A 16504-nucleotide genomic window follows, 5' to 3' on the forward strand; every position below is an offset into this window, starting at 1 on the left:
AACTACCTCTAGGATTGACTAAAAAAGCCGCAAGATACAAAACTCAGACAAATTTTGGGTGTGGAAAATTAATAGCGGTCGGCCTCATATTGCACCCCTCCAGTGCCTCTTATCGGTCAGTTTTTGTGGTTTTATTTGAAGGTTTTTGGAACACTTACACACAAATGTGAAAAAAATCAATTTAAAAACATTTGTCTTGAGTTACAAAACATTTATTTTGATAGATATCCCACTCGCATCCCACTAAGCGACAAAAAAGGTTTTAAAGGAAAAGACCTAAGCTTTCTTTTGAGAAAAAAAATTAATAAAAAAAGAGTCCATTTTGGAAAAAAAGTCAAAAAGTTTTTGATTTTTCAAAAAAAAGTAAAAAATTGTATGTCTTTAGTTACAAAATATTTTTTTATAGATATCCCACTCGCATCCCACTAAGCGACAAAAAGGGTGTTAAAGGAAAACACATAAGCTTTCTTCTGAGCAAAAAAAATTAAAAAATAGGTCCATTTTTTTTAAAAAAAAATTTAACAAAGTTTCTGATTTTGCAAAAAAATTCAAAAATTTTAAATCTTGAGTTACAAAATATTTTTTTTCCTAAGCGACCATATAGGTCGCTTAGGAAAAGATTTAAGCTTTCTTAAAAAAATAAAAAGAGCTCATTTTGAAAAAAAGTCAAAATTGTTTTTATTAATTTTTTTTATTTTTTTTTTCAAAAGATTGCATAAATAGCTATCTAAACTATTTGGGACAAATTTTGCTAAGAACAATAGGTAATAAGTTACATGTTAGAAAGTTCACGAGCGATCTTGTTGAAAAATTGTGTCTGACTATCCAATAGAACTAACTATGGTGCAAATTTCATCGCGATCGGAAGACATCGATTTCAAAAGTTGGTTCAATTGACGTGAAATGACACATATACATATGTATCAAGAATTTTGAATTATTACCTTATAATAAGATAATTTTAAGGAAATCTGTATTGATAATCAAACTGTTGGCTGGTATACTTCTAAAAATTGTAAAATGTTGGACTCTAAAATATTTTTGTAGTTCTTCATAAATTTTACGATCAATCCATCAAATTGTAAGAGTTATATTTTGGAACGCATTAATCCTTAAACGAAATAAACAAAAATAATGTTATAAATAATATTGAATATACATACTTTTGTGTTTATTGAAATTACCTGTTATACTTTAGGAATCAAAAAATTCTCTTATGATCAATACATTTCCCACCAAGGTTTAAACGGTCAGATCTATTTTTTACATATTCTGCAAATAATCGACATTTTTAATGGAAACGCGTGATGAAATAAGACATATATAACTTACCAGATCCCTTTTTCATATTTTAATTCTGTTAGAAGTATTTTAATAGGGGGTTACTGCTTTCTACAAATAAAATGATTAAAAATTAATTAATTTATTTATTGTTTTGTATCAATAAAACGTTACCTTTCATGAACATTTTTAAATAACTTGGAATTAAACCGTCTATAAAGATCTGAAATTACTAAGTCATGGATTATTTTTAAAATTATTTACAGTCACTAACGGTAGAAACATCTTGACGACCCTAAACGGGATATTGCTTCTGACACTAATACTGCAATACTATTTTTTTGTTTGTTCTCTTCTAATTAAGGTGTTATACTGTAACGTCATTGCTCTACGTTCTTTGGGTTCTGATCAATGAGTTACTATTGTCTGAAAAACCTGAATATCTGATTGGGTTTTGATGTTAACACCCATAATAATTGCCCTCCCTTTTGGTAAATATACCACCATGATTATATTTTAATTATTTAAAATATAATCCCTAATTAATAAACTTACTTTGCTGCAATTCTAATCCATCTATCCTACTTCATCTCCACAACTCAAATAAAAAGATTTAATGCACCATATTTTCTTTTAAATATTCAAAATTAACAGACAATTCATTTATTTAATTTAAATCAAAATAACTAAAAATTAATATGCAAAACTTATTAAAGATCAAAGTTGTTTCCATATTTATCTTATAACAACTAAGAAATTCAAAAGTTATTTACCAAAAAAAATTAAAAGAAAATTAAAAAATTTACAAAGAAAAACTTACATATATTGACTCCAACGACGATATGTACATATCAGCATCTCGAAGACAATTATTTTGTTTACATTATAAATTACAATATTCGATTATAAATTAAAAAAATATTAAATCATTTTCCAAAATATTAAATTAAAAATTAACATTAATTTTAAATAAACATTTAAGATTTTAAATTAAAGAAATTTAACATAAATTATACACAAACATTTACGAAAACATAACAATATGAAAAAAATATTTAATAAATTTTAAGGAATATTAACAAAAATTATAAAAAACAAGTAAGAGTGTTATATTCGGCCATGCCGAATCTTATATACTCACCATCAAATCATTCATGTTTATGTAGAATTTTACTGATATACTCACATTTTTGGGTCAGTAATAAGTCTTAAAGTCATTTTCAGAAGGGGACCTTGGTAAGGTCAATTATAAATCCATTTTCATTAAATTTATGAAAATGATTTTATTTCCTATAAAACTTTTTTATGTCGAATTTTATTGCTTTATATATATGTTATGAGCAGATATGAGCATAAATTTACGTTCTCATTAAACATGTTTGTGTTGAATTTCACCGCTATTGATACATCTCTTAGCGATAAAGTTATTTTCTGAAGGGGGCATTATAATAGGGATAGGAGAAAACGTGAACCGATATTCCTACTTTCAATAAGGATCGATCCTTATAAAATTTGATAGGGAGATTTTGGCTCGCACGAAACTTGTGTATATAGAATTTTGTAGTAATGAGCGTTGAATTCGTTGTCTAAAGGGCACCTTATTAGGGGGTTGGATAATAATGGACTCATCCTCATAAAATTTAAGAAAATGATTTTAGTTCCCATAAAACTTTTATATGTCGAATATTATTGTTACATATATATATGCTTCTTAAGGTAGATATGAGCATTAAAGTCGTTTTCTGAAAGGGACCTTATAGGTGGTATAGGGTCAATTATGGATAGGGTCAATTATCCTTATAAAATTCTACAAAGAGATTTATGAGACCATAAAACACAACAATCAAAACTATTATAAATAATTTCCTACAAAACTAAAACTATCTAACAATCAAAATTTCCAAAACCATAACCTACGTGATGAAAAAATAATTTCCTAAACTACAATCACATATAATTTTCAAATTTCAAAAATAACAATTTACCTACATACAATTTTTCTACATTATTTTCAAAAAAAAAAAAAAAAAAAAAAAACAAAGTCAATGCTAACTTAATCAAAAATATTTGAATTATAATTTGAATTTGGGTAAAAAGCAAGGCACACTTAATTAAAAATAGAAATATTATTCAAATTGAAATTTAAATAGGAAAAAATCTAAGCCAACTCAGTTGATTCTACCTTTTCCAAATTTGAATTCAAATTCAAATTTTAAAATAAAAACATAAATCAAAGCTAACATGATTAAAAATAAAGTAAAATATTCAAACTAAAATTTAAATTTCAAAATAACAAAGTCAAAGGCAACTGAGTGAAAAACCTTAAAAATATTTAAACTAAAATTTGAAAATAAAAATAAAAAAATCGAAGACTACATAGTTAAAAATGTTCAAATATTCAAAATTGTAAGAAGACAAAAAAAAAAAAAACAAATCAAAGGTTACTCATTTTGGAATCTAAAATAATTGAATTTAAATTTAAAATTGAAAAAGTAACGAATATTTATGAACAAGTTAAAAAATTAGAACCCAACAAACCAAAACATTTTCAAAAATTCCATGTAAAGGGAAATGTTTTGGGACTCTGTGCCATTAAAATATATGTTCCCACGTGTGGCACACGACCCACGATAATAGCCGGGCGAAATTATATCCTTATTGTTTAAGATCTTTTCCATGAAATACACCTATAAATTTACCATTCAAATCAGTCAATCTGTATAAGCAGTTTCCTAACGTTGATTCTATTCGTGCCTTAACGTACTTTGGGGTCCAATTTAGCATTAAATTGTTTAGAAAAATCACTCTGTTGGAAATTCTTTCTGTAAACTTCCTGACCAGGCTCATACCTTACATTTCGACAACCTCTTAAGTTGTATGTACGTTCGGTCTTTTTATAGGTCTTTTCCAAGTTTTTCAGTATCGAGTCATTAATAAGTTTCATCTGATCTGGTTGGCCAATAATCTCAATCTCCCCATCATTGACATTCTCCAAATTCCTAAGGATGTTGTATGCAGAACCATGTAAAATCATATTTCTATCAAATAAAGCAAAATATGGAGATATTCCTATTGAAGAATGTACCGAGCTTCGAAGGGATTGATTAATCTGACAAATGTTTTCATCCCATACCGTTTGATTTTCACCAACATATGATCGAATTGCAGTCAATATCGACCTATTTACTCTTTCAGAGGCATTACTCTCTAGGTGCATAGGATCCAAATATTTGACGAATACCATAAATCCTACACATTTCAGCGAAGTCCTTAGATGTAAACTGACTCCCATTGTCGCTATGTATGGTCTCAGGAACACCAAACATACTGAATACATTAGACTGTAAAAATTGTGTATAATACTATTCGAATCTGCCTTTCGTAATGGATGAATAAAACAAAACTTACTAAAATGATCCAAAATAACGAGCATGTATGTGTTTCCGGCTTTTGAACGAGGATACGTGTTTTCAACAGACAGACAGACGGACAGACGGACGGACATGGCTAGATCGTCTTAGAATCTAATAAGGACCCAGAATATATATACTTTTATGGGTCTTAGACGAATATATCAATGTGTTACAAACGGAATGACAAAAACAATATACCCCCCATCTTTTTTGATGGTGGGTATAAAAATATGATTTAAGATTCTCGATTCACATTCACGGCACAGATCCAAATTCACAGAAACAAGACACACCTCCTAGTTTACTCTTTTATTTGTTGGTTTATTTTCCTTCACGTATTCATTTATTTTAGCAATATTGATAAATTCTCATTAAATCATGCGATTATACTCAAATTAGTATGTTTAATTACATTGAAATAAATTTTGATTTATATGCACATAAATAGTAATATGCATGCAATTTTTATCACTGTTCTTTTGTTTCATTCATTCACATTTTATATTCACATTTATCTTGTTAGGTTTTGATATATTCAAATTTTCAATTAAATATGTTCTCATTCAAATATATTGACATGTATTCCTTTTCCTTACAAAGTTCACTCATATTCCTTTTTGTTTTTTTTTCACTAATTATCCACATGTCTATTAAAATAATCCTTATCCGTTTATTAAAATATACGTTTAACTTCACTGGCTGAACATGTCCTGCCAAAATATTCCTTTCATAGTGTCTATTTTAATTATCCTTTTTCCTTAATTTTCACTTTTCAGTCTTTTCAGAATATCCTTTTTATTATTTTCTCAAAAATACACAATTTTCACAATATAAACTATTTAATATTCTCGTTTTACTTTTTCTTTTTAAAATTATTACCGCACAATTCAACAATCAAAACTATTATGAATAATTTCCTACATACCTAAAACTATCTAACAATCAAAATTTCCAAAACCATAGCCTACGTGATGAAAAAATAATTTCCTAAACTACAATCACATATAATTTTCAAATTTCAAAAATAACAATTTACCTACATACAATTTTTCTACATTATTTTCAACAAAAAAACCAAAAAGCTAACTAGATTAAAATTTTCAAATATTAAAACATTTCAAATTTCATTTTCAAATTTCAAAACAGTATACCAAAGCATTTTATGAATTCCCAAAAATCAAAGGAAATTTGATTGAAATAAAAATAAACATATTTGAATTGCAATTTAAATTTACAGCAAAGTCAATGCTAACTTAATCAAAAATATTTGAATTAAAATTTGAATTTGGGTAAAAAGCAAGGCACACTTAATTAAAAATAGAAATATTATTCAAATTGAAATTTAAAATTTAAATAGGAAAAAATCTAAGCCAACTCAGTTGATTCTACCTTTTCCAAATTTGAATTCAAATTCAAATTTTAAAATAAAAACATAAATTTCAAAATAACAAAGTCAAAGGCAACTGAGTGAAAAACCTTAAAAATATTTAAACCAAAATTTGAAAATAAAAATAAAAAAAATCGAAGACTACTTAGTTAAAAATGTTCAAATATTCAAAATTGTAAGAAGACAAAAAAAAAAAAGAAATCAAAGGTTACTCATTTGGAAAATCTAAAAATATTTGAATTTAAATTTAAAATTGAAAAAGTAACGAATATTTATGAACAAGTTAAAAATTAGACCCCAACAAACCAAAACATTTTCAAAAATTCCACGTAAAGGGAAATGTTTTGGGACTCTGTGCCATTAAAATATATGTTCCCACGTGTAGCACGACCCACGATAATAGCCGGGCGAAATTATATCCTTATTGTTTAAGATCTTTTCCATGAAATACACCTATAAATTTACCATTCAAATCAGTCAATCTGTCAATTTATGTCTATTGCTGTCAATTTTGTTCTCAATTTCATTTACTTCCAAATTTAATGATGAATCCAAGCCAAAAATTTCCCAAAAATTAAATCCTAAGTAGAGATTTTGTGAAAGTCCGGGACAAATATAAAAAGTTATAGGTTCAGAACGGTCATTAAATGTCACGTCAGTAATAATTTTTCCTACAATAGGCATTGTCGAGCCACTAACAGTTTTAACTTCAGATCGAAAATCACTAATTTGAACATTGTGATCCTTTAAGAATTCAATTGAATCACAACCTAAAACAGAAATAGTAGCACCACTGTCTAATAAGCCTCTCAGTTTGTGACCAAAGATCTTAACTTCCGCAAAAGGTCTAATGTCACCATTTTCACCACTAATTATAGCACTTTCCACTAAGTTGTGTTCACTCCTAAGCTGTTTATGTCTCTGTCTGGTTTTTAAGATTTTGCCTGATATTTGTCCTGAATCTTCATTGTTAACTTCCTTAAAAATTTTGGTCCTAACCTTTAAATAATCTTCCCACCTGTTATGGAAATTATCCTGAACGTCCTGTGAAAATTTCGACAACTCTGATTCCGGGGTATGATCTACTGAACAGAATCCCCGGATTTCCTGTTCTTCTTTAAGTTTACCTCAGCACAAAAAGGACAGTTGGAAACCACATAGTTATCCCTACCACACCGATAACAAAATACTCTTTCAGATTTTTTCGTACAGTCAAAAGCAAAATGTCCCTTTTCCCTGCAATCAAAACAAGTAATGTCAGAAACATCCTTGTTTGATTTTCCTCGACTTAATGCTTCGATAAACTCATCTTTATCAGAAACTTCAGAAGAAACTTCTTCTACCAAATCAATCTCGTTAACTTTCGGCCTAAAACTTGTCCTATTAAAACCGACCTCAATTTTTGAAACATGTCGTTCTGCACGCCGACACTCTACCAGGAACTCAGGTAAAGTTTGAGATGTGGAATTATGAATAAAAATGAGCATTTTACTCGAGATGTTACGCTTCATAATTTCCATTAAATCTCTATCCGATCTTGGACAACTCATTCTCGAATTCAAATCTAATATAACATTGTAAAATTGGTCAAATGTTTCATTAGATTTCTGCAACCTATTCATCATCTTATGTTCCAAGTCATAATCGCTTTCGCAGGATCTAAATTGCACTCCTAAAGCTGATTTCAATGAATTCCAAGTAATATTATTATTACGCAGAACCCATTGAAAATACCAATTAGCAACTTGACCTTTCAATAACAAATATAAATTGTTAGCTACTTCCTGAAGAGAAGCACCCTGAGAAAAAGCTATATGTTCTACTCTACGAATAAAATCATCCACTCTCAGTTCCCTATCATCTCCTGAGAAATGAACATTCCATCTGTGCATTTCCAAAAATTTATTACAGATTCTGGAGTGTTTTTCGTCAGAAGATCTAAAATTCTTACTATCCTCTACTTGTTGATGATTACCCTTGAGATTAAAATTTGCATGTGACAATAACTCCGTTATTGTCTCATTCATCCTCATAGATAGACTCTATTCTAAATCAGATAAAAGACCTACTACCTTATTTTGGACAACTTCATTAACTAATTTCCTAACACTATCTACAGTTAAACTATTTGCTACCTTAATATTATCATCACTATCTTTCAATAAATTTTCATCTATATTTCTAACCGTATCATTAAGTTCAGATTCGCTAAATGCACGATAATGTGGATTGAAATTCAATAAATGATTGATTAAACAACACAGCTCTGATACGAACAACATATCACAGGATATTGCCTAATCAATCGTTCAAAACAATCATTCTCAACCAATGTACAATTATCAATCAAAATAAATTTGACAACTAAGATACACTAAAGTCAAAAATTCATGTTCCCGTTGGGCGCCATTTGTAACGTCATTGCTCTACGTTCTTTGGGTTCTGATCAATGAGTTACTATTGTCTGAAAAACCTGATTATCTGATTGGGTTTTGATGTTAATACCCATAATAATTGCCCTCCCTTTTGGTAAATATACCACCATGATTATATTTTAATTATTTAAAATATAATCCCTAATTAATAAACTTACTTTGCTGCAATTCTAATCCATCTATCCTACTTCATCTCCACAACTCAAATAAAAAGATTTAATGCACCATATTTTCTTTTAAATATTCAAAATTAACAGACAATTCATTTATTTAATTTAAATCAAAATAACTAAAAATTAATATACAAAACTTATTAAAGATCAAAGTTGTTTCCATATTTATCTTATAACAACTAAGAAATTCAAAAGTTATTTACCAAAAAAATTAAAAGAAAATTAAAAAATTTACAAAGAAAAACTTATATTGACTCCAACGACGATATGTACATATCAGCATCTCGAAGACAATTATTTTGTTTATATTATAAATTACAATATTCGATTATAAATTAAAAAAATATTAAAACATTTTCCAAAATATTAAATTAAAAATTAACATTAATTTTAAATAAACATTTAAGATTTTAAATTAAAGAAATTTAACATAAATTATACACAAACATTTACGAAAACAAAACAATATGAAAAAAATATTTAATAAATTTTAAGGAATATTAACAAAAATTATAATAAAAAATATGATTTAAGATTCTCGATTCACATTCACGGCACAGATCCAAATTCACAGAAACAAGACACACCTCCTAGTTTACTCTTTTATTTGTTGGTTTATTTTCCTTCACGTATTCATTTATTTTAGCAATATTGATAAATTCTCATTAAATCATGCGATTATACTCAAATTAGTATGTTTAATTACATTGAAATAAATTTTGATTTATATGCACATAAATAGTAATAATGCATGCAATTTTTATCACTGTTCTTTTGTTTCATTTTAAATAATTCTTAAACTTTGAAGAATTTTCATTTTCAAATAAGTTTTATTTTTCCGCCATTTTCATTTCATTCTAAACGTTAGTTTTCATTTGTAAAATTCAAACATTTTATATTCACATTTATCTTGTTAGGTTTTGATATATTCAAATTTTCAATTAAATATGTTCTCATTCAAATATATTGACATGTATTCCTTTTCCTTACAAAGTTCACTCATATTCCTTTTTGTTTTTTTTTTCACTAATTATCCACATGTCTATTAAAATAATCCTTATCCGTTTAACTTCACTGGCTGAACATGTCCTGCCAAAATAAACATATTTGAATTGCAATTTAAATTTACAGCAAAGTCAATGCTAACTTAATCAAAAATATTTGAATTATAATTTGAATTTGGGTAAAAAGCAAGGCACACTTAATTAAAAATAGAAATATTATTCAAATTGAAATTTAAAATTTAAATAGAAAAAAATCTAAGCCAACTCAGTTGATTTTACCTTTTCCAAATTTGAATTCAAATTCAAATTTTAAAATAAAAACATAAATCAAAGCTAACATGATTAAAAATAAAGAAAAATATTCAAACTAAAATTTAAATTTCAAAATAACAAAGTCAAAGGCAACTGAGTGAAAAACCTTAAAATATTTAAACTAAAAGTTGAAAATAAAAATGAAAAAAAAAATCGAAGACTAATTAGTTAAAAATGTTCAAATATTCAAAATTGTAAGAAGACAAAAAAAAAACAAATCAATGGTTACTCATTTGGAAAATCTAAAAATATTTGAATTTAAATTTAAAATTTAAAAAGTAACGAATATTTATGAACAAGTTAAAAATTAGACCCCAACAATACACTTTCAAAAACTTAAGAATATTAGTATCATATAAAGGTCATTGAGACCTTGGTGTTTATAACTAAAAAAGTACCTATAATTAGAATAATTAAATCCAAAGAAGGCTTTTAAAATATTTGATTTTAATATTAAATATCTTATATGGGCAATTTCGTGTCAAGTGACCTGACCCAAGTCAAAAAATAATTTATGTAAAAATAGTAGTATTAATTTGAATATAATGATTCCAGTTAACTTTTAAATACTTAAGGTAAAATTTTAATGTATTTTTTTGTTACGATAATGAAATACAAATAAAATATTAGCTCAAAGTGATCATAAACGCGCAAATAGTTTAAAAAATATTGAAAATTAAGATTTAACTCATATAAATCTAAATAGGTTAAAAAAGCTTTGACCGAAACGTACAACTTTTTCAAACGTACAAGTCTTTAAATGCTTATAACTTCTAAACCAATTAAGAGAGAGTCGAAATTTAACAAAAAACAAGTCGGGCCATGCCCGACTATACTTTCCTACTATACTATACTTTATTTTTTATAAAGAAACTTTTACGTTCAATATTACCATAATTCCAAAATATTTAAGCAATTTATTGATAAAAAAACTAAAATTTTTAAATGAGGCTTTTATAGGACAAATATGGGCCGATATACTTTATAGGTCAAATATGGGACGATCCTCGGTAAATTTGGGAAAAGGATATATTTTTAAATAACAGTTAGTTTTGTTGAGTTTCATTGCGATACAAATGGTTACAAGTCATTTTTAGACGTTTATGACATTTTTTTAAAGGCCGATCCATACGAAAATTCGCAGTGTCATTTATACTTATATAGAATTTATTTGTGCCAATTTCCGGAGAGATAATATAATATTTGACGTAATTATGGCATAAAAAGTTCAAATCGGGATGTACGGTTGTATGGGGGCTAGGTGAAATAATGGACCGATTTCAACCATTTTCAATAGGCTTCGTCCCTGTGCCAAAAAACATACTTTAAGGTGGGTATTGGACAAATATTTTTGTATGTTACAATCATCAGCACAAACGTATAATACCCACCCCACTATAGTGGTGTAGGGTATAAATATTTTTAATTAAACATATTAGACTTCGTTAAAAAATAATGGAAAAGGAAGCCGTTTAGAATTTTTAACTTATTCCTAAAATAGTATTTAAATGTAAAATATGACAACTTACTTTTTAATTCTATTTATATAATCCTTGAAGATAATTACTTTTTGGTATATATTTAATAACCTTCATCAATTAACAAAACCTTCTTAAATGTTTTTTAACTGTTGACTTTTAACACAACACTGTCATATTGTTTTTCTCTGAATATTAAATTCAATAACTCATTTAAGTTTTACAATGAATAATTAAAGTTGAACATAACTGGACAAAACACAAAACATCACTGAACTTAGCCAAATTTCTGCACTATTTATTTTTATTTTATTTTTCGCGTATTTATATTTTTTTGTTTTTGTACTCTTCTTACTATCATCCCGAAGTAACCTAAAAGTATACTTCCAGAATGGGAAAACTAAAAATCAATGTATTTTGTTTTTGTATAATGTGTGCTCTCGTCTGACAATCGTTTAGAAGTGACTACAATCCACACTTCCAGATGAACAAAGTACAACATTAATGTGAAAACTCTTCAAACTGTCTTCCACCAACTACTATCATTCAGAAATCAATAAAATGTATACTTTCAGATGAAAAAAATTCAACATTCATGGTTTTTTGTTTCTAACTATCATCCGGAAGTAACTTAAAAGTATATTTCTAGAAGACGAAAATTTGAAATCAATGTATTTTGTTTTTATAAAATGTCCGTTCAAAAGCAAAAAAATTCTGCAAAAAATTTATATAGTTTTTTTTTAAATAAATAGTAAAATGTTCTAATTCTTGAATGGTACAAACTATGTGGACTTCGAAACACAAAATTTATGTTTTGAATTTAAGTTTTCTTTTAAATTTTTGTATACATTTTCAATTGTCTTCTTCTTTTTTATAAAATATCCATTGTTTTGGTAACAAACAATGATGTTGTTTGTTGTACTATATGGCTACACTACAAAGTTTCATCTTGTACTCAAAGGGGATCAGAATTAATATATTTATAAATTAATTAATCTGATTTGATCGCCAACTCAAAAACCCTCTTTAAGACATATTTTAAATAAAAATAAATAAATTTTATTTATTCAAATTGCTGAAAATTTAAATGAAATGTGTTCGTATTTATATTTTTATTTACATACTTACATACATACACACATCCATACATACATACATACATACATACATACATACATACATACATACATACATACATACATACATACATACATACATACATACATAAATACATAAATAAATATGTATATTCTATCCACTTTTATTTTAGTCTCATTGAAACTATGGACGAGTGGCTGGGAAATGTTAAGCTCAATGAATTGTAAGTTTTATATCATGTTTCGTTTTCCCATTTTTTACTCAACCAAAGCGCTAAAACCTTATAATATATACGTATAGGCGAAACTGAAGCTGTTGTGAAAAAAAAATTTTATTCTCTGATTTTATAGTTCTTGTTATCACTTAAAGACATATATTTAAAACCCCGAAAACAATTCATTTTTTTCCAAACAAAAAAACATGTTTTTAATAGGTTTTTAGATAAAATATATTTTGAAAAAGATTATTAAACCAATATTTTCATTCACTAGTAAATGAAATCTCCTTAATAACTCACAAAAATAACGTACCAAAAATACATTTACTATTTAGTACTTTTTGAACAACTTTATTTAAGTGCTTGTACAATACGTCCCAGATGGTTCTTTAGCAGGCGACTTATGTCTTTGACAATCAGTTTTGCCTATATACTACCTATATGACAAAAACATTAAAAGTTTTAAAAACATATAAAAAAATTGTAAAGTAATTCCGATATATTTATGAAATAATTAACGAAACACAGATGTGGTTAAATTAAGCCTTTCAGGGTAAAAAACCTAATATTTAAGATAATTTGAGTATGGAATTTGAGTTTTCCCTAATGAGTTATAGAAGGTAACACCAATATTTTTTAATAATGTTGTTTTATAAAATGTGATCTTATACTTATATAAATATAATACAATTTAAATCTGTAAAACCCGATCTAGTAAAATACTTTCATTGGCCATTAAATGAAGCTGTTTTTTATATGTTGCTAAAAGCACTTTTCAATTTCTTAAAACCTAATTTTAAAATACTTAAAAAATAATGAATATCTTTCAAAATCTCAATTATAAATATAATTAAAATTAAGTCTTAATTTTCATCTAAAAGAAAAAATTAAAACTAAAGATTAAACTTGTACTCAAAAAATTACTTTAAACATAGTCTATGTAATATCTTATAAATTCGACAAACCCATGGAAAGAGTTAAAAAAAAGACTCATATAAAATTGATATCTCAATATGTTGACCTTTTTATGTAATTTCGCATATCACTCTAAAATTTCGTTTATTATGCATAACCAAACTTTTTGCAAATAAATCTAACATATTGAAACGCCGATCGAGAAATTTACAGGCGTAGTTATGGAGTATTCTAGTTCAAATTGATAAAATAGACTGCTCTAGGGCCGGCTCTATTGGGCTCAAAGTTGGGCAAATTATTATTCGTCAGCATTTCATTGTTTCGCATCTGATTGAATGATGTTTATACCCTCCACAACCATCAGTGTGTGAAATTCTAAATCGATTAGCTGTTTCCATTTGTCTCACGTTAAAACTAAATTAAGATTAAGTCTGCGAAATTCATCCATAATAATCAGTATTATCCTTAGCAGTTTGACATTGAAAATCATTTTACCTAACTTTTTAACCGTGAACATAAAGAGAGATCTGGCTTGTAAGAATCTAAATTCTGTGTATCGAACGTCATAGCTATACACGCATTTTTAAATTTCATATAATATTATGTTTGCTTTAGAAATATAGATATGTATAAAGTTTTGGAAGCTTTTATTAATATTAAATCTAAAAGTATTGGAGCTGACAGCATACCTAATAAATTTCTAAAGGTAATTTTTAGGAGTATTTTGACTCATTTAATTTACATTTTAAATAATATTTCAACAACAAAATATATTTTCCGTGGTGCACCATGTTGGGCCTCAATTATTTTTATACTCAAACCGTCAAAAAAGATTTGGGTATAAAAATACGATTAGCGAGATGAAATTCAATATAAACAATAGGGTGGGTCGAAAATAGGCTTCTTTCATGAATGCCGAACCACAAGAAAATATATCCAGAAAATCTAGGAATCGAACTTCTTCAAAAATTTTCCCTTTGTCGTACTTAGGGTCAATTCAAGACCGATTTTTTAAACAATAAAAAAAAACAGTTAAAAAAAATTGTGTATAATCAATTTTCTTAAAGAATTAATGAATAAATATCCAGTATTTGGTTTCAATTGAATATAGTAAAAATAACTTCTAATAAATTTCATCAATATCCATTAACAAATAAACGACACCATGCCCTTATTTTTTTAAGAACATCAAATATTCAAAATTTATATTTTGACCCCGTGTTGAGAGGGGTAATGATTTTTAATTTCCATAGATTAGGAAATAATAATACTTGATCAAAATTAAGCAATAATTTGCAATAATATAATATTTACTTAATTATTAGTAAAAACTGTTTTTTTTTTCCTGAAATCCTTCAACTTCACATCGCAGATACGGTAAAACTATTACAGGTATTTCTTGTGTTTAATTCTTATATATATCGTTTGTAATATCCAGTATAGAAAACTTAAATTTCTTAAAATCCACAAAATTTTTTAAAGTTTGATAATTGTGTTTTGGAGATGCTGTTAAAATAATGACTGTGGTAAGACTAAACCTAGAAAGCGTATCCAATTTCAACAAAAAAATTTACTACTACATATAAATCTTATAAATATAAACATAATTGTTCAATTCACAATCGTTGTAGGGTTGTATGTCAGCAGCTGCTACAATAGTCATAACAATGTTGTTGGTATTTTCTATGCAAAAGCTCTATACAACTCATACGACAATATTTCATATGTTTTTCGAATGTTGTGTGGTGGTTTGTCAAAATAACAAAAGTAAATTAATTAAAGAGTTTGTTTTGTAACCGGCAGTGTTTGCCGTTGGCTACGCTATTGCTAAGAAATTTTTTTTTATTTCAACATATAAACAAAAATTCAAACGATTTTAGCATAAAAAACGATGAAGTGGTAACACTGAAATCAAAAACAAACAGCTGTTTACAAAAACAAAAAACTAAAATTTTATTAAAAACAGTTTATTTATTAGTTTAAAATGTGAAATAAAGAAAATAAAAGAATTGAAAATTTAAAGAAATTAATTTGGTTTATTTCGCATTTTTAATTAATTTAATATTTTTTGATTTCTTTCTTTTGACATTGTTATGTGTATTTGTTTTGATTGTTTTTTTTTTTCATTGAGAACATAAACTTATGACTTGCTGCAAAGATCTGTTCACAATCACTGTTACTACACTTTAGTAATTGTGTTTTGGAGATGCTGTTAAAATAATGACTGTGGTAAGACTAAACCTAGTAAGCGTATCCAATTTCAACAAAAAATTTTACTACTACATATAAATCTTATAAATATAAACATAATTGTTCAATTCACAATCGTTGTAGGGTTGTATGTCAGCAGCTGCTACAATAGTCATAACAATGTTGTTGGTATTTTCTATGCAAAAGCTCTATACAACTCATACGACAATTTTTCATATGTTTTTCGAATGTTGTGTGGTGGTTTGTCAAAATAACAAAAGTAAATTAATTAAAGAGTTTGTTTTGTAACCGGCAGTGTTTGCCGTTGGCTACGCTATTGCTAAGAATTTTTTTTTATTTCAACATATAAACAAAAATTCAAACGATTTTAGCATAAAAAACGATAAAGTGGTAACACTGAAATCAAAAACAAACAGCTGTTTACAAAAACAAAAAACTAAAATTTTATTAAAAACAGTTTATTTATTAGTTTAAAATGTGAAATAAAGAAAATAAAAGAATTGAAAATTTAAAGACATTAATTTGGTTTATTTCGCATTTTTAATTAATTTAATATTTTTTGATTTCTTTCTTTTGACAT

The 16504-nt window shown here is 26.7% G+C and overlaps 1 protein-coding gene across 4 annotated transcripts in view; it reads left to right on the top strand.

Moving 5' to 3' along the window:
* Window positions 1-16504, top strand: part of LOC111687833 (serine-rich adhesin for platelets) — a 240311-nt gene that overhangs the window by 181412 nt on the left and 42395 nt on the right. For 3 of the 4 annotated variants that reach the window (XM_046956691.1, XM_046956696.1, XM_046956698.1), the window contains one exon: window positions 12754-12804. The exons of the other annotated variant lie outside the window; for it this stretch is intronic. In XM_046956691.1, the coding sequence (XP_046812647.1) occupies window positions 12754-12804 (51 nt within the window). The remainder of the gene's footprint in view (window positions 1-12753; window positions 12805-16504) is intronic. 4 annotated transcript variants of the gene reach the window in all.

This window comes from Lucilia cuprina, chromosome X (genome assembly GCF_022045245.1).
Source record: "Lucilia cuprina isolate Lc7/37 chromosome X, ASM2204524v1, whole genome shotgun sequence".
Classification (NCBI taxonomy): domain Eukaryota; kingdom Metazoa; phylum Arthropoda; class Insecta; order Diptera; family Calliphoridae; genus Lucilia; species Lucilia cuprina.